The following is a 25726-nucleotide window of genomic DNA, read 5'->3' on the forward strand; positions in this document are numbered from 1 at the left end:
AAAAATCAGTTCTAAGTGGGTTGTAGATCTAAATGTGAAAGGTCATACTGGCACAAAAACAGACACTCAGGTCAATGGAACAGAATAGAGAACCCAGAAATGGACACACAAATGTATGGCCAACTAATCTTTGACAAAGCAGGAAAGAATATCCAATGGAATAAAGATAGTCTTCAGGAAGTGGTGCTGGGAAAACTGGACAGCAACATGCAGAAGAATGAACCTGGACCACTTTCTTACACCATTCATAAAAATAAACTCAAAATGGATGAAGGACCTAAACGTAAGACAGGAAGCCATCAAAATCCTAGATGAGAAAGCAGGCAAAAACTCCTTTCACCTTGGCCACAGCAACTTCTTACTCAACACGTCTCCGAAGGCAAGGGAAATAAAAGCAAAAATGAACTATTGAGGCCTCATCAAAATAAAAAGTTTCTGCACAGAGAAGGAAACAATCAGCAAAACTAACGGGCAACTGATGGAATAGGAGAAGATATTTGCAAATGACATACCAGATAAAGGGTTACTATCCAAAATCCATAAGGAACTTATCAAATTCAATGCCCAAAAAACAAATAATCCCGTGAAGAAATGGGCAAAAGACATAAATAGACAGTTCTCCAAAGAAGATATCCAGATGGCCAACCGACACATGAAAAAATTCTCAACCATCAGGGAAATACAAATCAAAACCACAGTGAGATACCACCTCACACCTGTCAGAGTGGCTAACATTAACAACTCAGGCAACAACAGATGTTGGTGAGGATGCAGAGAAAGAGCATCTCTTTTGCGCTGCTGGTGGGAATGCAAGCTGGTGCAGCCTCTCTGGAAAACAGTATGGAGGTTCCTCAAAAAATTAAAAATAGAATTACCCTACGACCTAGCAATTGCACTACTAGGCATTTATCCAAGGGATACAGGTATGCTGTTTCGAAGAGGCACATGCACCCCAATGGTTATAGCAGTGTTATTGATAATAGGCAAAGTGTGGAAAGAGCCCAAATGTCCATCGATGGATGAATGGATAAAGAAGATGTGGTATACATATACAATGGAGTCTTACTCGAAAATCGAAAAGAATGAAATCTTGCCATTTGCAACTACATGGATGGAACTAGAGGGTATTATGCTAAGTGAAGTTAGTCAGTAGAAAAAGACAAATATCATATGACTTCACTCATATGAGGAATTTAAGATACAAAACAGAGGAACATATGGGAAGGGAAGCAAAACTAGTATAAAAACAGGGAGGGGGACATAACATAAGAGACTCTTAAATATGAAGAACAAACAAAGGGTTACTCGAGGGGTTGTGGGAGGGGAGATGGGCTAAATGGGTAAGGGGTATTAAGGAATCTATTCCTGAAATCATTATTGCACTATATGCTAACTAACTTAAATGTAAATTAAAAAAATAAAATAAGTATGAAAGGTCAAATAACAATCTCCTTAAAGATAACACGGGAGGTGAGGCACCTGGCTGGCTCAATTGGAGCCAGCTCAAATTGGCTGGAGCATGTGAATCTTGATCTTGGAGTCATGAGTTCAAGCCCCATGTTGGGCATACAGCTTACTTTTAAAAAGTTTTTTTTCTTAACGGTAACATGGGAGAATTTCTTGAACAGGATACACAAAGAGTTGGTTAAGTGTTCAACTTTTGTTTTCAGCTCAGGTCATGATCTCACAGTTCATGAGATCAAGCTCCATGCCAGGGCTCTGCGCTGACAGTGCGGAACCTGCTTGGGATTCTCTCTCCTCTCTCTCTGACTCTCCCTTGCTCACATGCTCTTTCTCTCAAAGTAAATAAGCTTCAAAAAAAAAAAAAAACCCACTGAAGTTAAACTACCTTAAAACCTGAAACTTTTGTCTGAAAGTTTCTGATTTTCATATACATGAAAATGTATATGTATACACATATATATGTCCTATGTATATTTTTCTTGAAAATTGCTTCATATCCAAAAAGTATAAATAACTCCTACACATTACTAGGGAAAAAAAACCCCAAATATCTAAATGAAAAAAGGACAATAATGTGAATAAGCAGCTCATAAAAGAAGATTTCCTAATAGTCCATAAACATATGAAAAGCTGCTCTATATCTTTAGTCACCAGAGAAACGCATATCTAGTCATAATGCAGTCCCAGTATATACTCACTGGAATGACTGAAATAGACAAATGGTACTGAGTGTTAAGGCTGAGAGCAACTGTCATTCTGCCTCTTTGGGGGGTGGAAGTGTTCTCTGTACAACCAATTTGGGAAGCTATGGCAGTGCACCCATGTCTTATGACTAAACAGTTTCTCTTCTACAATATACACCACAGAACAGTATGTGTATCAGGATACATCTTCAGAAATGTTCATAGCAGTTTATTTGTGAATAGCCACAAATTAGTAACTCCCCAAATATCCATTAATGGTAGAATGGTTAAATTGTTTTATAGTCAAACAGTGGAATAGTATAAAACAATGAGAAGGTACAACCTACTCTATGCACCTACATGGATGAATCTCACAAATAGAATGTTGACTGAAGGAAGACTGATAAAATACCCATGAAAGATTCCACTTACATAAAATTCACATAGGTAAAAATGAGTTTTTGGTGTTGGAAGCTGGAATTGTGGTTACTTTTGGGTAAAAAGAGGCACAGGGAGTACTGGTTTCTTGATCTGAGTGGTGGTTACATGGATATGCCTATTTTGTATAATTGATCATACTTTGCATTCATGATTTGTACACTTCTCTGTTTATAATCCTTGATTTTAAAGAGTTTATTTTTATTTATTTAAAAAATTTTTTGAGAGAGAGAGAGGGTGGAAATGAGTGAGGAGCAGAGAGAGAGAGAGAGACAGAGAGAGAGAGACAGAGAGAGAGAGAGAGAGAGAGACAGAAGCAGGGCTCACCTGAAGCGGACTCATGCTCACCCGATGTGGGGCTTATGTTCACCCTTAGTGAGGCTGATGCTCACCTGAAGCGGGGCTTGAGCTCACCTGACGTGGGACTCAAACTCACAAACCCTAAGATCATGACCTGAGCCAAAGTCAGATGCTTAACAACTGAGCCACCTGGGTACCCAAAGACTTTATTTTAAAAAACTAGTGAAGGCAAAGTAAAGATATTTTCAGGAAAAGATTACATGGTGTTTTTTTGGTAGTGTGACTGGGTATGAGATTAATGTACAGAAGTCAATAGTTTTTCTTTAATAATTAGCATCCAGAAATGGAACTGGTAAAAACCATTCCACTTACAGTAGTGGGCAACTTCACTTTGGTACAGCCTGAGATCTTGTTTAGGCTCCTAGTGCTTGCCTCTTGCTTTTAGCACTAGGGCTTCTCTGTAATCGCTCTCCAGTGCCTACCATGGGAACTTCCTTAGGTTGTACAAACCAGTGTGAGGGGTATTTCATGCCTCGTGAAGCAAACTTTGGTCGGTGGGAGGTAGGAATCAATAGATCCATGCTTCCCTTTTTCTCACTTCAGACCGACAGTCTTGACATGCATTTTATACAGTTTCTCATATTGGCCTTTGTAGCCAATTATTGGACCAAGCACCATACCACTTTCATTGGCTTTCTTTCCTTGGTAAGTTTACTCTGTATTCAACTCCTACTCCCAAAGTATTCATGCATGAGCCTTCTTCTCAGACTCTGTTCAGCTCCCCATAACAAAGAATTACATGGCCTAAAAGTGCTGAGGTTGAGAAATCCTGTTATCTGAAGCCAGCGGTTTGCTCTTCAGTATTCAGTCTCTGCGACTTTGGGAAATAACCACTGAGTGTTAATTTTTGTGTCTATAAAATGATAATAATAGAATCAAACAAAGTCCTTAATGTTTAAATGAGGTAAGCTCTCTAAATTTAATGCCTGGCACAAAGAACAGTTCAATAAAGAGCAGCTATTGATGTTTCTTTTTCAAGTTTATATGCTACTTTCCGACACTCCCGAAGTCATTTTCCCTGACTGTGAAAACTCTTTCCTAGACACCAAGTTCTCAAGTCCTTATAAAAAACTATTCAAGGGGCGCCTGGGTGGCTCAGTCAGTTGAGCCTCTGACTTCAGCTCAGGTCATGATCTCGCGGTCTGTGAGTTCGAGCCTTGCATCGGACTCTGTGCTGACAGCTCAGAGCCTGGAGCCTGCTTCGGATTCTGTGTCTCCCTCTCTCTGCCCCCTCCCTGCTCATACTCTGTCTCTCTCTCTCTCTCTCTCTCTGTCAAAAATAAATAAACATTTAAAAAAAAAAAACTGCTACAGAACTCAGTAGGGAGAAGACACAAATATCATTCATGTGAAGATTTAAATGCACATATAGGTTTTTCCATTTTGTAAGTTTTTAGCTGTGTTAAGATGACAGTGTGTTAGAGACTCAATATTGCAATAGAAAGGTTGTTTTGCCAGAAGCAGCCCATGTCAAAGTTCATTGTAAAATTTTGAGAGCAATAATAAACATTAGTAGGAGGCAGAAGGATGCATTTTATTTTATTTTTTTTTATTTTTTATTTTTTTTTATTTTTTTTTATTTATTTTTTTTATTTATTTTTTATTTTTTTTTATTTTTTAATATATGAAATTTACTGTCAAATTGGTTTCTATACAACATATATTGTCCTCGGATAGAGGACGTATCAGATATTAAACTGATAAGAACAGATACTACACTTGATCTTAGCCAAAAGGCCGAGAAGCGATGAAGGATGCATTTTAAAACACTAGAAGAGCCAGAGGACATAGTATATAAACACCATTAAGTAAACAAAATAACACTAAAATATATAAAATAGGAAATGTAACAGTTTTTTTTTTTAATAGCAACATCTGTCGGGGGGGGCATTATTGGAGGCAATCTTGTGGATTTAGGATGTTTAGTAGCAATCCTTGGCCTCACCCACGTCTGCCTGTAGCACCTACACACCCCCATACCCTCAGTTGTGACAACTCAAAGTGTCTCCAGACATTGCTAGATGTACCCTGGGATGTAAAATCATCTTTGCTTGAGAACAACTGAGATAAGCCTAGATTGGAATTCTAGCTCCTGGACTATTGCACTGGGAATTTGAACACATTACCTAACTCCTAAAACTTAGTTTTCTTATATGAGATGATGTATGTACAGTGCTTAGCCTAGCACCTGACACACAAGAGTTCAATAAATGATAGCAATTACTTTGATGCTAAAGCTTGTTCTCTTTTTTGCCACTCTGCCTCTTTATCCTCTAAAAATGAATTGCCCCTTTATGTAGCCTGTGGTTAATCTGTTGAACAAGAATTTTTCATCTGATATCATCAAAAGACATTGAGCTTTCATGTAGGCAATTAATATAGGCTTTAGGTTTACTTTCTTCCTGGCCATGGTTTGCTTTTCATCCTTTTGTTTTTTTGTTTGACTTGGGCAGAGTTAGGAGTACGTTATTTCATTTGAGACTCTTCCTGACATAACATTGTGTATGGTGTTCATTGAATATTTGTAACCTCTTGAATTAGACTCAGCATATTAAAGACTAGTTCAAGCCTGTAGCAATCAGACGTATAGAAATTGGAAAGATAAAACTAAATCTTTTTTTTTCTTGGTACTTTGAAAAAAATTATTAAAAGTTTTTAAAAATTATTTTTTAATTTACAAGCAAGTTAGTTAGCATATAGTGCAACAATGATTTCAGGAGATTTCTTAATGCCTCTTACCCATTTAGCCCATCCCACCTCCCACAACCCCTCCAGTAACCCTTTGTTTGTTCTCTGTATTTAAGAGTCTCTTATATTTTGTCCCCCTCCCTGTTTTTATACTAGTTTTGCTTCCCTTCCCGTATGTTCCTCTGTTTTGTATCTTAAATTCCTCATATGAGTGAAGTCATATGATATTTGTCTTTCTGATTGACTAATTTCACTTAGCATAATACCCTCTAGTTACATCGACGTAGTTGCAAATGGCAAGATTTCATTCTTTCCGATTTTCGAGTAATACTCCATTGTATATGTATGCCACATCTTCTTTATCCATTCATCCATCGATGGACATTTGGGCTCTTTCCATACTTTGACTATTGTTGATAGCGCTGCTGTAAACATTGGGGTGCATGTGCCGCTTCGAAATGGCACACCTGTATCCCTTGGATAAATGCCTAGTGCAATTGCTGGGTCGTAGGGTAGTTCTATTTTTAGTTTTTTGAGGAACCTCCATACTGTTTTCCAGAGTGACTGCACCAGTTTGCATTTCCACCAGCAGTGCAAAAGAGATGCTCTTTCTCTGCATCCTCACCAACATCTGTTGTTGCCTGAGTTGTTAATGTTAGCCATTCTGACAGGTGTTGAGGTGGTATCTCATTGTGGTTTTGATTTGTATTTCCCTGATGATGAGTGACGTTGAGCATTTTTTCATTGTCGGTTGGCCATCTGGATGTCTTCCTTGGAGAAATGTCTATTCATGTCTTTTACCTGTTTCTTCACGGGATTATTTGTTTTTTGGGCATTGAGTTTGATAAGTTCCTTATGGATTTTGGATACTAACCCTTTATCTGATATGTCATTTGCGAATATCTTCTCCTATTCCATCAGTTGCCTTTTAGTTTTGCTGATTGTTTCCTTCGCTGTACAGAAGCTTTTTATTTTGATGAGGTCGCAATAGTTCATTTTTGCTTTTATTTCCCTTGCCTTCGGAGACGTGTTGAGTAAGAAGTTGCTGCGGCCAAGGTTAGAGAAGTTTTTGCCTGCTTTCTTATCTAGGATTTTGATGGCTTCATGTCTTACATTTAGAACTTTCATTTTGAGTTTTGAGTTTATTTTTATGAATGGTGTAAGAAAGTGGTCCAGGTTCATTCTTCTACATGTCGCTGTTCAGTTTTCGCGACACCACTTGCTGAAGAGACTGTCTTATTCCATTGGATATTCTTTCCTGCTTTGTCAAAGATTAGTGGGCCATGTGTTTGTGCGTCCATTCCTGGGTTCTTTGTTCCATTCCAATGATCTGAGTGTCTGTTTTTGTGCCAGTACTATACTGTCTTGCTGATTATAGCTTTGTAGTATAGCTTGAAGTCTGGGATTGTGATGCCTCCAGCTTTGGTTTTCTTTTTCAAGATTGCTTTGGCTATTCGGGGTCTTTTGTGGTTCCATACAAAATTAGGATTGTTCTAGCTCTATGAAGAATGCTGATGTTATTTTGATAGGGATTGCACTGAATATGTAGACTGCCTGGGTAGTGTTGACATTTTAAACAGTATTTGTTCTTCCTATTCAGGAGCATGGAATATTTTTCCATTTTTTTGTGTGTTATCTTCAATTTCTTTCATAAGCTTTCTATAGTTTTCAGTGTATAGATTTTTCACCTCTTTGGTTAGATTTATTCCTAGGTATTTTATGATTTTTGGTGCGTCAGTGGGATTGATTCCTTGGTTTCTCTTTCTGTTGCTTCATTGTTAGTGTATAGGAATGCAGCCAATTTCTGTGCATTGATTTTACATCCTGCCACTTTGCTGAATTCATGGATCAGTTCTAGCAGTTTTTTGGTGGAGTCTTTTGGGTTTTCCACATAGAGTATCACGTCGTCTGTGAAGAGTGAAAGTTTGACCTCCTCCTAGCCGATTTAGATGCCTTTTATTGTTTTGTGTTGTCTGATTGCTGAGGCTAAGACTTCTAATACTATGTTGAATAGCAGTGGTGAGAGTGGACATCCCTGTCTTGTTCCTGACGTTAGGGGTAAAGCTCTCAGTTTTTCCCCATTGAGGGTGATATTAGTGTTGGGTCTTTCATATGATCTTTTATGATCTTCAGGTATGATCCTTCTATCCCTCCTTTCTTGGGGGGTTTTTATCAAGAAAGGATTCTGTGTTTTGTCAAATGCTTTCTCTGCATCTATTGATCGGATCCTGTGGCTCTTGTCCTTTGTTTTGTTGATGTGATGTATCACATTGATTGTTTTGCAGATGTTGAACCAGCTCTGCATCCCAGGTGTAAATCCTTCTTGGTCGTGGTGAATAATTTTTTTAATGTATTGTTGGATCCAGTTGGCTAGTATCTTGTTGAGGAGTTTTGTGTCCATGTCCATCAGGGAAATTGGTCTATGATTCTCCTTTCTAGCAGGGTCTTTGTCTGGTTTTGGAATCAAGGTAATGCAGACTTCATAGTCAGAGTTTGGAAGTTTTCCTTGCATTTCTATTTTTTGGAACAGCTTCAATAGAATAGGTGTTAACTCCTCTTTAAATGTTTGGTAGAATTCCCCTGGAAATCCATCCAGCTCTGGACTCTTGTTTTTTGGGAGATTTTTGATTACCAATTCTGTTTCTTTACTGATTATGGATCTGTTCAAATTTTCTATTTTTCCTATTTCAGTTTTGGTAGTTTATATGTTTCTAGGAATTTATCCATTTATTCCAGGTTGTCCATCTTATTGGTGTGTAATTGCTCATAATATTCTTTTACTATTGTTTTTATTTCTGCTGTGTTGGTTGTGGTCTCTCCTCTTTCATTCTTGATTTTATTTATTTGGGTCCTTTCCTTTTTCTTGATCAAACTGGCTAGGGGTTTATCAATTTTGTTAATTCTTTCAAAGAACCAGCTTCTGGTTTCAATGATCTGTTCTACTATTATTTTTTTGTTTGGTTGGTTTTGGTTTTGATAGCATTGATTTCTGCTCTAATCTTTATTATTTCCTGTCTTCTGCTGGTTTGGGTTTTATTTGCTGTTCTTTTTCCAGCTCCTTAAGGCATAAGGTTAGGTTGTGTATCTGAGACCTTTCTTCCTTCTTTATGAAGGCCTGGATTGTTATATATTTCTCTCTTATGACCCCCTTTGCTGCGTCCCAGAAGTTTTGGGCTGTGGTGTTATCATTTTCATTGGCTTCCATGACTGTTTAATTTCCTCTTTAACTTCTTGATTAGTCCATTTATTGTTTAGTAAAATGGTCTTTAGTCTCCAAGCATTTGTTATCTTTCCACATTTTTTCTTGTGGGTGATTTCAAGTTTCATAGCATTGTGGTCTGAAAATATGCACGGTATTGTCTCAATCTTTTTGTACTTGTTGAGGGCTGATTTGTGTCCCAGTATGTGATCTATTCTGGAGAACGTTCCATGTATATTGGAGAGGAATGTATAGTCCGCTGCTTTAGGATGAAATGTTCTGAATATATCTGTTAAAGCCATACGGTCCAGTGTGTCATTCAAAGCCATTGTTTCTTTGTTGATTTTCTGTTTAGGTGATCTGTCCATTGTTGTAAGTGGGGTGTTGAATTCCCCTACTATTATGGTATTATTATGAATGAGTTTCTTTATGTTTGTGATTAATTGATTTATATATTTGGGTGCTTTCACATTTGGAGTATAAATGTTTACAGTTGTTAGATCTTCTTGGTGGATAGACCCCTTAATTATGATATAATGCCCTTCTTCATCTCTGTTACAGTCTTTATCTTAAAGTCTAGGTTGTCTGACATAAGTATGGCTACTCTGGCTTTTTTTGTTGACCATTAGCATGATAGATGGTTCTCCATTCCCCTTACTTTCAAGCTGAAGGTGTCTTTAGGTCTAAAGTGAGTCTCTTGTAAACAGCATATAGATGATCTTGTTTTCTTATCCATTCTGTTACCCTGTGTCTTTTGATTGGAGCATTTAGTCCATTGATGTTTAGAGTGAGTACTGAAAGATAGGAACTTATTGCCATTATGGTGCCTGTAGAGTTGAGGTTTCTGGTGGTGTGGTGGTGTTCTCTGGTCCTTTCTAGTCTTTGTTGCTTTTGGTCTTTTTTTTCCCCCATCTTTTCTCCCCACAGAGAGTCCCCCTTAAAATTTCTTGCAGGGCTGGTTTAGTGGTCATGAACTCCTTTAATTTTTGTTTAGGAAACTTTTTATCTCTTCTTCTATTTTGAATTACAGCCTTGCTGGATAAAGAATTCTTGGCTGCATATTTTTCCGATTCAGCACATTGACTATATCCTGCCACTCCTTTCCGGCCTGCCAAGTTTTTGTGGATAGGTCTGCTGCAAACCTAATCTGTCTTCCCTTGTAGATTAAGGACTTATTTTCCCTTGCTGCTTTCATGATTCTTTCCATGCCTGAGTATTTTGTGAATTTGACTATGATATGCCTTGTTGGTCAGTTTTTGTGGAATCTAATGGGAGTCCTCTGTGCTTCCTGGATTTTGATGTCTGTGTCTTTCCCCAGGTTAGGAAAGTTTTCTGCTATGATTTGCTCACACGAATCTACCACTTTTTCTCTCTTCATCTTCTGGGACCCCTATGATTCTGATGTTGTTCCTTTATAATGAGTCACTGAGTTCTCTAATTCTTAAATCGGCTCTTTTGCCTTAGTTTCTTTGTCTTCTGCTTCATTGTTCTCCATAAGTTTGTCCTCTATATCGCTGATTCGCTGCTCTGCTTCATCCATCCTTGCTGCCATGGCATGTATTCAAGATTGCAGTTCAGTTACAGCATTTTTATTTCATCCTGACTAGCTTTTACTTCTTTTATCTCTGCAGAAAGGGATTCTAATCTATTTTCAACCTCAGCTAGTATTCATATTATGATTCTAAATTCTGGTTCAGACATCTTGTATCTGTGTTGATTAAGTCCCTGGCTGTCCTTTCTTCCTGTTCTTTCTTTTGTGGTGAATTCCTTCATTTCATCGTTTTGAAAGAGAAAAGGAATTAATAAGGTACAAAAATTACAATTAAAGAATTAAAAACAACACCAAAAAAAAATCAAATAATGGAAGTTAGATCCTATGTGTGTTTTGGTCTTTTTGTTGAAAGGACCTTGACAGATTAGAGAAAAAAAAGGAAAGAAAAGAAAAGAAAGAAAAAAAGGAAAACGTTTGAAAAGTTGAAAAAATGAATACAATGGAATAGAATAAAATGAAATGATGGAAGCAAATTAGAATTTGAAAAATTTACAAAAAAAGTAAAAAATATAGTAGAAAAAAATTAAAAATATTTTTAAGAAGCGAGGAAAGTAAAAATAATTTTTTTCTCTTTCTGTATTCAGGAATAAGAAAAGAAAAAGAAAAAAAAGTGAATAGATGGACTAGCAAACAGACTGAAATATGATTGAAATTACAACGGTTTCCCCTAGCAGTCAAACTATGAAGCACTTTATAGTCCGTTAACTAAGCAGGCAGAGAGACTTGAGGAGTTCCTGAAGAGCGAGGTTGGCCCAGTTGGACTGGGCTTAGTGTAACAGCTCCATTCTCCACTAGATGGCGCTGCTTAGCTTACTAGGGTGGGTTGTCGTGGTGCAAGTAGGTGTGTATGCGCATGTGAGGGAGGGGTGAAAATGGCGTCACCCAGCTACCCAGTCTCTAGTATCAGAACTCTGTGCTCTCCCCGACCGGCAGTCAAGCACCCCTCCTTTGCCTCCGGCTTCCGTCCACTCTCTGCTTTTATACTGTGACCAAGCTGTCAGGCTGCCAGGAGGCACTTCCCTCCCGAGTTTTGTCTCAGATGTGGCTATGTTTCCCAGCCCCTTACTACTGAGGGACTGCAGCTTTGGCCTGTTCTGACCCTCTGGGGGAGGGTCTCACCAATCAATGATAGGGTGCCTGCCCGCCAGGAACATTCGCAGGACTGTGCTGCTGCCGATGCCCAGAGACTGCAACTGGGTGCCAGCCCACAGCAGAAAAAGTTCATGTGATTGTGTAGCAGCAGCGTTTCAGGGATTATGGTAAATCACAACACATCTGGCACCAGCCTTCCCCCTTAATGCCCTTGTTCCAGCACCATTGAATGTGGTTCTTCTCCAGGGTCCTCTGGGACCTTTGCCTGTGGGGTTGTCACACAGCCTCTATGAAATGTCCCCCCGGCCGGGGAACTGGCTCTCCCCGTGTGGCCTGAGGACCCCTTGGACCTCGCTCTCTGCTCCTGGGGATTCGCCCTTCCCACCAGAGCACTACCAGGTATCTAGCTATGGAGTTTGAGACTCTGCACTCCCCCTGTTTATAAAGTGTTAATGGAATTTAAACCCTTTTCTTTCTCCTTTCTCCCTTTTTTGTTCAGTCCCTTGCATACTCTTTCTTTTCTCTCCAGCTGCTTTCAGGGATTGGGGGAAGGATGCTTTCCCGTACTCTTCCTGCCTTCTCCATCCTCTCTCCAGAAGCAAAAATAGTTTCCTCCCCTCCACGGCTTCTCTCTCCCCCAGTTCACTTCTCTGTGCTGCACACCTGCCAAGTTCTGTAGTTCAGGTTGTGCAGATTGTTGTGTTAATCCTCAAATCAGTTTTCTAGTTGTGCAAGATTGGTTTAGTGTTGATCTGGCTGCATTTCAGGGACGAAGACTAAATCTTAATTGTTTTTATTGTTGGTTTTGCTTTTTAACCCTGAGGCGACAACCAATGCAAAATATTTGTTCTTTAGCTTTATTTTTTTTGCAAGTATGATTGAAAGTTAGTAGCCTGTAAATGCCTTGATATATATACCTTATGTCATTTAAGTTTTATGAAAACCCTAGGGCAGTGAAAGGAAAATAAAAGGAAACTCTTAATGTACTGTAAGTACACAGCAAGACACTACATTAAATCCTTTATATTATTATTCATTTCTTACTACAGTATCTACAAAGTAAGTAGCATTATCCCTATTTTGTAGGTGAGCATATGATGCTTCGTTTGCCCAAGATGGTACAGCTGGTAATAAGTAGAGACCCACTGGAACCCGAGTTTTTATTCCAATGCTCAACTTATGTTCATAATGTCCTGCCACCTCCAAATGAGGAGCATTGGCTTCTGCCTTAAATTTATTTGTAAACAATGTATTTTGACCTGTCCTCTGGACCACAAGATAATGGCATAAATTGCAGGACATTGAAACTGTGATAATTTTTTCTATTGCCTCTAGGACCAATGACCCCTGGCCCTCTGTGGCCTACATCTTGGCTGTTCTCCTCACTAATGTAGTTTTATCTGGTTTCTGGGAACGAGGAAAGTTTTTAGGTTCAGCCTTTTTTGGCTAAGTGAGTAAATCTTATTTTTTGATTATGCATATTATTTTAGCTTTTATCATTTCATATTGCTTAAGAATGCGGAGCAGTTAAATCTTAAGTCATGCAGTGTATGTTTGGCAAAAGTCAAGTGAAAGCAGACTTACTTAAAAATTAAGAGGGCTCTATATCTAATAAGAAAAATAGTCTCAAACTTCCATGTGATGTTTGTTCTAATAGACTACTGAGTAAAAAATGTTTTGAAGTCTATGGTTGCCTAAAACTCTCCTTCTCGGTGTGATTTGTATTTTTAGCTGAGAGAAGAAAAGTTGCAAGAGGAGAAAACCTCTGAAGATCAAATCCACAAGCTGTTATCAGAGGATACAGAAACAGGGAAAAGAAAAATGGATGAACAGAAAAAGAGAGATGAGCCATTAGTACTGAAATCAAATCTGGAACATGTAAGTAGATCACCGTTTTGATGGACATCTGGCCCCAAATCAGTAATTATCCCAGGTGATGTGGATCTGCAAACCTATGTTTGTGAGCTATGAGACCAGAAGAGTCGCTGAGTATGCAGTTTAAGAGTAGTGAAAAACTTAGTGTCTCGATGACAGCTGGAGAAAATAATTCTGAATGAGACAATTGAGACTTGGGTGAAAAGATTAAGGAACAGTGGGGAAAAAAAGTGAGTGAGGGGAAAAACCTAGTACAGGATACTACTTGTGGAGTATTCTATACTATTCACTACTATTCAATACTGTTCTATTCAATACTACTTACATGTGTGTTGTCGTTTTGACTTCTGTGTTGTGATTTGACCTTTGAGTTTTGTACATCTTATATTCTCAACTAGGTTTCCTTAAAGCTTGTATTTGATTTCCTTTTATTCTTTTTAATGCCTTAAGCAACACAGTGCTAGATATAAGGTAGGACTTCAATATCAGATTACTTAGTTTAAGCTAACCCTAAGTTACCTAGTTTAAACTAACGCTAACCCTTAGTTTAAACTAACTCTAGACTTCTAATCTTGCAAATCTTGCCTGAATTGTTTTCATCACTTTTTTACCAAGCAAATTACTCAAAAAGGTTGTAAATGGTATATTTAATGTATGTATGAAAGTACTTTTGGAAGGCCTACTGGATGCTCAAATGGATAATTACAATTGGGTTTTTTTTCTTTAGTTAAGTCTTACTGGATCAGACCTTTTTCTGTTGCTTGCTGTGTGTACTTACAATATCTTTAGTGTCATAATCTTTTAGAATAGTTTGTGATTTAGCCTTGTTAGTATTTCAGGTTAGCTTCCCAATAAGCTGGAATTAATAAAAGCTTTACTGTATTTAATACAGAGAACATAGAATGGAAGGAAAAAAATTTTTTCTGCACCTTCAGAAGTCTGCTCCTTAAACAGATCCCAGCATTGTAACGGACTGTACGACTTTGGCCAGGTTACTTAATTTCACTGTGTTTTGGCTTTACTCTTTGCAAAGGTATTTTTCCTGACCTTCAGGAAATGAAGTTACTTAAGCTTTCTTGGATCAATAGTAATTGCTGCTATCAACATGCATGTGCATTTTTTATCCCATTTATAATAATAATTGTTATTATTTAATTCTTATCAAAACCAATCACTTGCATTTTAGAGGGTTTTACTCTTCCATAAGATTCAATTTAACAAATAAGAAATGCTTGTGTACTCTTAATGCTCTGTTCATTGGGAACTACAAAAGGAAAAAGACTGCTACTGGACAGCATGCAATTTAACTAGGATGGCGAGAATAAAACATGTCTTGCACCTACAGTATGTTTTCTGACTAGTAGCCCCAACTGTGGTCTGTGATCTCTAGACAGCAACCTTTGCCTCTTTACCCCAACAGGACTGTCCTTTAGAGCCTTCAGGCAAAATGATCCAGAAGGACCTTTCTCTTTAGGACAAACCAGTCTTGACAAAGAGAGCTTACCCTTCACTGTGGTCCTTTGATAGAAAGAACCTGCTGTTTTTGGCCTTGCCGGATTCAAGTTTCATCCAGGAAAAGATCTCTCGTATTAATTCATGTCAAGGCCAGGAAATTGCTCTAATGGCTTTTTCTTTTGCCACTACCAACTTTGAAATAGAAATCAACTGCATTTTGTTAGTTTAAAAGGAATTGTAACCTGATTGTAATCTTAAAAGGAATCCAGAAGTATAAATCCTCAGATTTGTTTTTATTGGTAGTAGTAAGTTTCAAAACATAAAAAAAATTTTTTTTCTACATTTATTTATTTTTGATAGAGACAGAGCATAAGTGGGGGAGGGGCAGAGAGAAGGAGACACAGAATCCAAAGCAGGCTCCAGGCTCTGAGCTGTCAGCACAGAGGTTGACATGGGGCTCATACTCACAAACCGTGAGATCATGACCCAAGCTGAAGTCGGACACTTAACCGACTGAGCCGCCCAGGCGCCCCAGTTTCAAAACATTTTATATACAAAAACACATTGAATAAAATCTCACTTATGAACACTTAAAGTTTTAGATTTTTGCTATTTTACCTCTTTTTCTGTTTGCTTTTGTCTGTTTTGAGGACTTTTACATGGCTCTGATTTTGCTTTAAATATGTCTTAAGAGTTTTTGGTGTTAAAAAAATAATTTCATTTAGTTTAGCCAAGACTACGTTCAAATGGGGACATAAGAGAAGCTCAAGTGGTCTCAGTGGAAAGCCAGCTGAAGGATTGTTTTTTATAGAGAGAACATTATGATTAGAGCTGAACAGATCATTTTGCTTTCCTGCTCCCAAAGACTTGGTGACACCTCATTTCCTATGAAAGTAAATGAGAATTCTTTACTCTAACATTCAAGTCCTTAGTGTAATTCTAACTTATCTTCCATCCTTGCTCATACCCCCAAATTCTAGAGAACAGACCTGTTTACTTTCCCCCCAAATATATAGCTTTATGCTTTTCTTTCTTTAGAGTTTTTCTCTTGCATTTTCATCTAATTGAAATGCCACCCTGCTTACCTGTTTGAAAGCTGTTCATCTGTCCAAGCCCAGTTCCAAAGCTGTCACCTTCCTGGAACCTATTAGGGATTCCTCACTTGTTTCTCTACTCCTATCATCAACTCTCTCCCCTCCCAATGTTGTAACTTTTACAGGATTTATTTCATTCTCCCTTAGATTATGGTTGTGTATTTGTGTTTCTCTACTAGATTTATAAGTTTGTTGAGTAAGCTATTTTAAAATCTATTTTAAAATCTAACTCAATCTTTAAAATTGAGTTAGCTATTTTAAAATCTCCTACACTGTTTTGTACATCATAGGTGTTGGGTACATGTTTATCAAATTCAATTCAATGGAGGGAAGAAAGTGCTTATTCTAGAAGATATTACCATCTGTTGTTATCAATGTGGAGTGGAAATAAAATGGACATGACAATCTATGATTTGTTATGGTATGGTTAATACCAATAATAATGTGAATTGTTGGAAAACAATCTGGTATAGCAATTTAGTCTTATCAAAGATTATAAAGCAAAAAGTGAAAAACTGCTTGTCATCTAACAATTTAGAGGTAACTCTTAGAAACATTTTGGTAAATAACCTTCCAGACCTCTTTTCTAAGTACGTGTAAAGAAACTTCAAACGTAAATTGAAAGACTCAAAATAAGACTCTAAAATAAAATGAAGGTAACTGAATGAGTATCAACAAGATGGAAAAATCTGATTCTAGGGGTATTTAGAACCCCTTGCAGAGAAAGTGACATTTCAGATGCCTCTGAAGGGCCAATGAGTATTTCTTTTAGGCAGAGAATGTGGAATAGGAGTTTTAGGCAAAGGGAGTAGCATGTTCAGAACAGACCCTTTGAAAGTCTTTGATGGTACATGGAGAGTAGAAAGTAGTTTGGTTGTACTAGAGTTCAAGGAGTTCCCTTTATGAGACCTGGTGGGAGAAAAATTATGAAAGAAGGTTGGGTCTAGTTTTTGAAGATTATTGTATCATACTGAGGTGTTTCCACTTTATCCTTTAACCAACAGTTAAGCAGGGGAGTAACAGGATTATATTTGTGTGCTTAATAGTATGGTAGGATTAGAGGGAAAAAAGGCTGGAGAGAACAAGACCAGTAAGTAGATAATTGCAACAGTCCAGGAAAAAGAGGATGAGAATCTAAGGAAAGGCAATGACAATGAGTATACATGGAAGGAGTTCTGTCTGAAAGGCATTTTAGGAGTAGAATGGGGTAGAGTGGAACTAGCATGAAGGCACTTGGAGACAGACACTCTGGATTTAAGTAATAGCGTTAGCTACTTATTAACTCTACAGTCCTATGCAAATTAATTATTCTGGGCCTCAGTTTGCCATCTGTAGAAGAAAGGTAATCCCTTCTTAATAGGACCGATATAAAGCATAAATGAAATAAAATATTTAGAAGCGTTGGGGGTACTCAAAACCTCTATGCAGTGTTTCTGTGACTTTGAAGAAAGGGAAAGGAAAGAGTCATAATGACATTGAGGCTTCTAGATGGGTTGGTAGTGGGGCTTAGAGAGGAAAATACTGAATTTAATTTTGGATATATTAAGTTTGAACTATTTGGAATATCCAGATTGGGATCTCCAAGAAGCGGTTGGAAACATTGGTGCTTAGAGAGAAATGACATATAATAGACGTGGAACAATAGCTATGGGAGATTCCATGGGAACACAAATAGACAATGTTGTCTCCCTTGTCTCCTGCCAGTGTCCTGCACGCCTCTCAGATTCAGAGAACGAAGAACCTTCCCGAGGCAAGATGACACAGACACATCGCTCGGCATTTGTTTCCAAGAACAACTCCTACTCCTTAGCTTTCCTGGCAGGGTAAGAGACTGATACTAAAGTCAGTCAAGGTTCTTCCATTCTGGAGTATGAGACTAAAGGGATGGAGTAGGGGGAGCAAAAGTATTTGTTGTAGCTACTTTTGGGAGGGAGAGGTGGGAATGGGGGAAAGATGTGGGAATTGGGTTTTCAAATATGGACTAGGAACAAGGGGCTGATCTAAAAGTAATTTTTACTTGTTTCTGGTATCCTCAGAGTAGTATTATGCTACTTTCTGTGCTACAAAGTGTGATCTTTCTATCTTGGGAAGGAACAACAATGTCAGCTTCTGCTAACATCCGTCGATTCTCTCTCTGGAGTTTTTTCTCTTAGTAGGAAGTGAGGCCACAGTTGATTTTATTTTCACTGCCTAGAACTAGAATATATCTTGAATAGGTTTCAAGAAGACAAACTGCAAAGTTTTTAAGACCTTGTCAAGAAATCTCTTGATCCTTTAGACTTTGCAGGCTGTGGAGATGAAAGGAGGGAGAAATTGGATGGATGTTGGATGATGGAGGGAATAATGAAGCGCTAGATGGAAGGAAAAGGAAGGAAGGAGGAATGATGGAAGAAAAGAGAATGAGAGAAGAAAGGAAGGGGGAAGGAGTGATAAATAGGAAGAAAGGAAGAAGAAATGGGGGAAGGAAGTAAGAAGGAATCATTCATTCAACAGACATTTTGTGAGTAGCTACTATATACCATGCACTCTGTTTTAATATAAAGACGAAAAGACACAATCTTTATGCCATTTTGTTATCTGTTTTTGGTTAAAACCAGCATTGTTCACCCTTATATCTAGGGTTCCTCTCTTTCTTCCCAGCAGCACTGTGAAGTAGATCTCTCTTTTTTGCTGCCCCTATGGACATATACTTGGTTCCATTTTAAGTTTTTTTATTGCTAATCACTAATAAATATGACCCCCAAAACTACCAAGTTTAAGATGTATAATGCATGTACTATTATGATTCCTGATGTAATGTTTATATCTAAATCCTTTTTGTGTGTGTTCTTTTGGAGCAGTCTGATTTTCTTGTTCTGAGAATAGACTTAATTAAACCTCCCCTCTCCCCCTTCCCCTTCCCTTAAAGGCCTCCCCTTCTGCAGGTAATGGCAACTCCTTCCAGGAAGGCTCTTTCCTAGAGTATTTATTCATTCATTTGACATTTAATGGCCACTGTATTGTAACCACTTAGGTTTGATTGATGTAATCAGAACCCAATAAGTGAGATATAAGCCAGTTTACTTTCCATTTATGGTAAAGATGAAATGCTTGCATTGTGCATATGAGCTTGAACTATAGATGCCCCCTAAAGTTAAAAAATTCAAGACTGCTTGACTAAGGATTTTTCAGTTGCTGATTGTATATATATGGATTGCTCCCATTTATAGAAGGCATATTTTAATGATTATTAGAGGTCTACTGAGAAGAGAAACAGATCATGTCATTCATTTTAGTCAAGTCACAGTAAATACTTAATGAAACAAATAAATGTTGCTTTTAGGCAGTCTGTGATAAGTTAATTAATATCTCATAAATTTGAAATGACTTGGAAAAAAGAGAAATTTGTCTTGAAATCCAAATATGCTAAGGTCAAATTGCCCCAATTAGTTAGGGATATTAGTTAGTTAGTTAGTGGATATTGATCAATTGTGCCATTGAATTACTTATCACCAATTCTAGTCTCTACTCTTGTAATTCATTCTTTTAAAGAGGGTAGCAGGTTAATATGTCATTACTTAGAAATGCCTAGCAAGGAACTTAGAAAATTCTTCTCTAAAGGGTAAAATGTAAAAAGCCCTTATGCAGAGGTATGCTTTCAGTTATGTGTGGCTCTGGAATATCTGTAACATATCTTATTTTCCTGCTCCTCGGCCCATCCTTGCCCTTACTGTATATCATTGAGCCACAATGGGACTAATTTATAGGAAAACATTCACTTAACATCTTACTGTTAAGGAATGCTTATGATTTGTCTTACACATTTCTGGGTTTCAGCATTCATTTTTTCCAAATGTCCAAGGTTGTGGGCTGAGTTCAGTTATTAATGAAGTACAGTTATTAAAATAATTCATTGGATTTGGTTGGTAGGCTTATCTTTTTAGGACATAGTTTGCTGATGTCCTGGAAAACTTAGGTTGGAAAATCTATTACCATAATATTGTGAATTGCCTGTCTTATTTAGTCAACATACTTTTTTCCTTAGATAAGAAAATATTTAAATTTCAGTTCCAAAAGATACTTAGAAAAACAATTTGGACATGTTAGTGCTGAAATTGTTGCATGTGAACTGGGGAGACCCGGAACCCTCATCTCAAAGATGTCTCCGAAGGCTCTTGGTCTTGTTGCAAGAAAGAATTCGAGGATATACCAGACACAACAGCTGAGCAGTGCAAGTAGAAAAGTTTATTAAAGTGAGAGTATGCTCTCCAAGATGTGAGAGGAGGCAAGCTCAAGGGAGAGCTATTCACCCTGGGGTTTGGGTTTCTTTTATTGACAGTTGTTAACTAGGGGGTGGAATATTTATTACTTGGGGAGGGGATTTCTTGGGAGCAGGATTTCATACCTTTTCTCCCTTACTTGGTCTGCATCTCTATCTGGCCTTCTTCATCTTGGGCCTGTTTGATTTGATCTGGCTTCTGTGGGTTTGTTTTTGGTGTGCTGCCAGCAAAGGTCTCTAACTTCCCTGCTAGGCTAGTGAGCCCCACCTCCTTTGTTGGCCTCCAGGCATCCTGTTAAAGCCTAACTAACTGCTTACTCTAACACAATGAGATGTAGCATACGGATATATTAAAAAATAATTAGCATGGTGATGTTGCACAACAATGTGACTGTAAACTTAAAATGGTTAAAATGGTAACTTTCATGTTATATATATTTTACCACATTAAAAAACGTATTAGCATCGTTAATCGTTTCTGGATATTTCACATGCATTTTTTTTCCATGTGTTAAGCAACAAACAACAAGAGAATAGGTCTTGTCTGTAAGTTCTTTTCTTAAAGAGAGGTCATATGTAAAAGCTTTCAGAGTTTTTTGTTTTTTTGTTTTTTTTTTTAAGTTTATTTATTTTAAGAGAGAGAAAGCACAAGTCTCTGGGAGGGGCAGAAAGGGAGAGAGAGAGAATCCCAAGCAGGGATTCTGTGTGGAACCCAACACGGGGTTCAAACCCATGAACCATGAGATCGTGACCTAAGTAAGCTGAAGTCAGACACTTAACCAACTGAGACACCCAGGTGCCCCAAAGCTTTGAAAGTTTTTACAACTGTATTTAAAGGAAATCAATCTGTATTTGTTTTACTTACCTACTTTGTAAAGTTTTCTGTCTTAAGCCCAAAGGCATGGAGGTAAGAGTGAGTAAGCCTGATAGGATAGCTATTTTGGACGGAATCCATTGGTTGATTCTGGCTATGAGTCTTGCCAACAGCTCTGTCTCCATTTATTCGAAAAATTCAAAGCAAAGAGGGCTTTGGAGTATTATTCATAAAATTCTAGAGCCTTATTGAAAATGAAACTTCTTGGGGCGCCTGGGTGGCTCAGTCGGTTAAGTGTCCGACTTCAGCTCAGGTCACGATCTTGCCGTCCGTGAGTTGGAGCCCCGCGTCGGGCTCTGGGCTGATGGCCCAGAGCCTGGAGCCTGCTTCCGATTCTGTGTCTCCCTCTCTCTCTGCCCCTCCCCCGTTCATGCTCTGTCTCTCTCTCTGTCTCAAAAATAAATGAACGTTAGAAAAAAAAAAAAAAAAAAGAAAATGAAACGTCTTTCAAGTAGGCAGAGTAATAGTTAATCCAAGATCATTTCTAAGTTAATCACAAAATATGTGTTAATTGAGAAAAATTAACTTGAGGGGTGCCTGGGTGGTTCAGTCAGTTAAGCGTCTAAATTCAGCTCAGGTCATGATCTTGTGGTTCGTGAGTTCAAGCCCTGTGTTGGGCTCTGTGCTGACAGCTCGGATCCTGGAGCCTGCTTCAGATTCTGTGTCTTCCTCTCTTTGCCCCTCCCCCACTCATACTCTGTCTCTTTGAAAAATAAACATTAAAAAAATTTTTTTAATTAACTTAAACCATAAGATATATAATTGTAAAGTTAAACTTTTATTTTAAATATCTGAAAAATTGGTTTAAATTTATTTCCCTACACTCTTCATTCCCTTCTTCGCCACTAGAATCAAACCAAACCTGATTGCAAATTCTTCTAAAAGCTCAGCCTGGAAAACTTTCTCTGTTGAGGTGGTATCTTTTCAAAAGGCTACATGTCCACTTGCATTTTCCTCTTTGCTTTTGCTATCTGGAAGTTTAGGATTAGGACAGAGTTTTCAATTCAATCGTCATGACTTTCAACATAGCCTATAATAAAAAAATTTTTTTTGGTATACTTTTTTCATATTTATTACTTAATGTGATCTATATCCTCTGTTAAGGCTCAGTTTTTATGTATTTTTGCAGTAAGTCACTTTGGATTCTTCTTGGAACTAGGGCCTAACCATAAAAAGGATATAATTTAACCATCTATCCTCTTTCCAGTTTAAAAATGAAAAAAAAAAAAAAAGAAGAAGAAGAAGAAAGAAAGTGATGCAGTAATGCCAGTACTGCCATTCCATATAAAATTGTATCTTAAGTAAATAGTACCCAGCAAGATTTCTGCCACATGATAATTCAGTGACTGTTACTGCTGCTATTTTGTTATATTCTTTTAGAATGTAGACTCTTAGATCTGAAAAGGATCTTTTTTGAGGGGGAGGGGGTTTGTTTTTATTTTTTCAATTATTTTTATTAGTTATTTTTTTTTAATATAATTTATTGTCAAATTGGCTAACATACAGTGTGTAAAGTATGCTCTTGGTTTTTGGGGTAGATTCCCATGGCTCATCGCTTACATACAACACCCAGTGCTCATCCCAGCAAGTGCCCTCCTCAATGCCCATCACCCATTTTCCCCTCTTCCCCACCCCCTCCATCCACCCTCAGTTTGTTCTCTGTATTTAAGAGTCTCTTATGGTTTGCCTTCCTCCCTCTCTGTAACTATTTTTTCCCCTTCCCTTCCCCCATGGTCTTCTGTTAAGTTTCTCAAGATCCACATATGAGTGAAAACATATATCAGTCCTTCTCTGACTTATTTCACTCAGCATAATACCTTCCAGTTCCATCCACGTTGATGCAAATAGCATGATTTCATACTTTCCCATTGCCAAGTAGTATTCCCATTGTATATATAAACTATATCTTCTTTATCCATTCATCAGTTGATGGACATTTAGGCACTTTCCATAGTTTGGCTATTGTTGAAAGTGCTGCTATAAACATTAGGGTACCTGTGCCCCTCTGCGTCAGCACTCCGGTATCCCTTGGGTAAATTCCTCCTAGTGCTATTGATGGGTCATAAGTAGTTCTACTTTTAATTTTTTGAGGAACCTCCACAGTGTTTTCCAGAGCGGCTGCACCAGTTTGCATTCCCACCAACAGTGTGAGAGGGTGCCCATTTCTCCATATGCTCACCAGCATCTGTAGTTTCCTGAGTTGTTCATTTTAGCCACTCTGACCAGTGTGAGGTGGTATCTCAGTGTGGTTTTGATTTGTATTTCCCTGATGAGGAGTGATGTTGAACATCTTTTCATGTGTCTGTTGGCCATATGGATGTCTTCTTTGGAAAAGTGTCTATTCATGTCTTCTGCCCATTTCTTCACTGGATTATTTGTTTTTCAGGTGTTGAGTTTGGTAAACTCTTTATAGATTTTGGATACTAACCCTTTATCTGATATGTCATTTGCAAATATCTTCCTATTCTGTCAGTTGCCTTTTAGTTTTGTTGATTCCTTTGCAGTGCAGAAGCTTTTTATCTTGATGAGGTCCCAATAATTCATTTTTGCTTTTAATTCCCTTACCTTTGGAGATGTGTCGAGCAAGAAATTGCTGCAGCTGAGGTCAAAGAGGTTTTTCCAGCTTTCTCCTCTAGGGTTTTAATGGTTTCCTGTCTCACATTTAGGTCTTTCATCCATTTTGAGTGTATTTTTGTGTATGGTGTAAGAAAGTGGTCTAGTTTCATTCTTCTGCATGTTGCTGTCCGGTTCTCCCAGCACCGTTTGCTAAAGAGACTGTCTTTTTTCCAATGCATACTCTTTCCTGCTTTGTCAAAGATTAGTTGGCCATACATTTATGGGTCCAATTCTGGGTTCTCTATTCCATTGATCTATGTGTCTGTTTTTGTGCCAATACCATACTGTCTTGATGATTACAGCTTTGTAGTAGAGGCTAAAGCCTGGGATTGTGATGTCTCCTGCTTTGGTTTTCTTCTTCAGTATTACTTTAGCTATTTGGGGTCTTTTGTGGTTCCATACAAATTTTAGGATTGTTTGTTCTAGCTTCAAGAAGAATGTTGGTGCAATTTTGATTGGGATTGTATTGAATGTGTAGATTGCTTTGGGTAGTATTGACATTTTAACAATATTTATTCTTCCTATCCATGAGCATGGAATGTTTTTTCCATTTCTTTGTGTCTTCTTCAATTTCCTTCATAAGTTTTCTATAGTTTTTAGTATACAGATCTCTTACATCTTTGGTTAGGTTTATTCCTAGGGGTTTTATGGTTCTTGGTGCAATTGTAAATGGGATCTGTTTCTTGATTTCTCTTTCTGTTGCTTCATGATTGGTGTACAAAAATGCAACCAATTTCTGTACATTGATGTTGTACCCTGCCACTTTGCTGAATTTATGTATCAGTTCTAGCAGTCTTTTGGTGAAGTCTTTCAGGTTTTCCATGTAGAGTATCATGTCATTTGCAAAAAGTGAAAGTTTGACTTCTTGTTTGCCAATTTTGATGCCTCTTATTTCATTTTGTTGTCTGATTGCTGATGCTAGGACTTCCAACACTGTATTAAACAACAGTGGTGAGAGTGGACATCCCTATCATGTTCCTGATCTCAGGGATATATATATATATATATATATATAGTATATATGAATAAATAATTCTTTTGAATTTGATTTGCTAATATCTTGTTGAGAATTTTTGCATCCATGTTCACCAGGCATTTTGGCCTGTAATTCTCCTTTTTTTTGTGGGGTCTCTGTCTGATTTGGGAATCAAGGTAATGCTGGCTTCATAGAATGATCTGGAAGTTTTCCTTCTATTTCTGTTTTTTGGAACAGCTTGAGAAGGATAGGTATTAACTCTGCTTTAAATGTCTGGTAGAATTCCCCTGGGAAACCATCTGTCCCAGGACTCTTACTTGTTGGGAGATTTTTGGTAACTGATCCAATTTCTTCACTAGTTATGGGTCTGTTCAATTTTTTTTGTTTCTTCCCATTTGAGTTTGGGTAGTGTGTGGGTGTCTAGGAATTTGTCCATGTCTTCCAGGTTGTTCAGTTTGTTGGCATATAATTTTTCATAGTATTCTCTGATAATTGCTTGTATTTATGAGGGATTGGTTGTGATAACTCCATTTTAATTCATGATTTTATCTATTTGGGTCCTCTTTCTTTTCTTTTTGAGAAGTCTGGCTAGGGGGTTTATCAATTTTGTTTATTTTTTCAAAAAACCATCTCTTAGTTTCATTGATCTGTTGTTTCTTTTTTAATTCTGTATTCTTTATTTCTGCTCTGATCTTTATTATTTCTCTTCTTCTGCTGGCTTTGGGGTTTCTTTGTTGTTCTGCTTCTAGTTCTTTTAGGTGTGCTGTTAGATTTTGTATTTGGGATTTTTCTTGTTTCTTGAGATAGGCCTGGATTGCATTGTATTTTCCTCTTAGGACTGCCTTTGCTACATCCCAAGGGTTTTGGATTGTTGTATTTTCATTTTCATTTGTTTCCATATATTTTTAAATTCCTTCTTTAATTGCCTGGCTGACCCATTTTTTCTTTAGTAGGATGTTCTTTAACCTCCATGCATTTGGAGGTTTACCAAACTTTTTCTTGTGGTTGATTTCAAGTTTTGTCGCATTGTGATCTGAAAGTATGCATGGCATGATCTCAATTCTTCTATATTTAGTGAGGGCTGTTTTGTGACCCAGTATGT

The 25726-nt window shown here is 37.7% G+C and overlaps 1 protein-coding gene and 1 pseudogene across 1 annotated transcript in view; one reads left to right on the plus strand and one right to left on the minus strand.

The window, feature by feature from the left end:
* Nucleotides 1-25726, plus strand: part of RNF169 (ring finger protein 169) — a 104549-nt gene that overhangs the window by 55586 nt on the left and 23237 nt on the right. The window contains exons 3-4 of the mRNA XM_049652230.1: nucleotides 13208-13354; nucleotides 17605-17723. Of these exons, the coding sequence (XP_049508187.1) occupies nucleotides 13208-13354; nucleotides 17605-17723 (266 nt within the window). The remainder of the gene's footprint in view (nucleotides 1-13207; nucleotides 13355-17604; nucleotides 17724-25726) is intronic.
* On the minus strand, nucleotides 4586-4694 carry LOC125917847 (uncharacterized; annotated as a pseudogene).

This window comes from Panthera uncia, chromosome D1, assembly GCF_023721935.1.
Source record: "Panthera uncia isolate 11264 chromosome D1, Puncia_PCG_1.0, whole genome shotgun sequence".
NCBI classification, from domain to species: domain Eukaryota; kingdom Metazoa; phylum Chordata; class Mammalia; order Carnivora; family Felidae; genus Panthera; species Panthera uncia.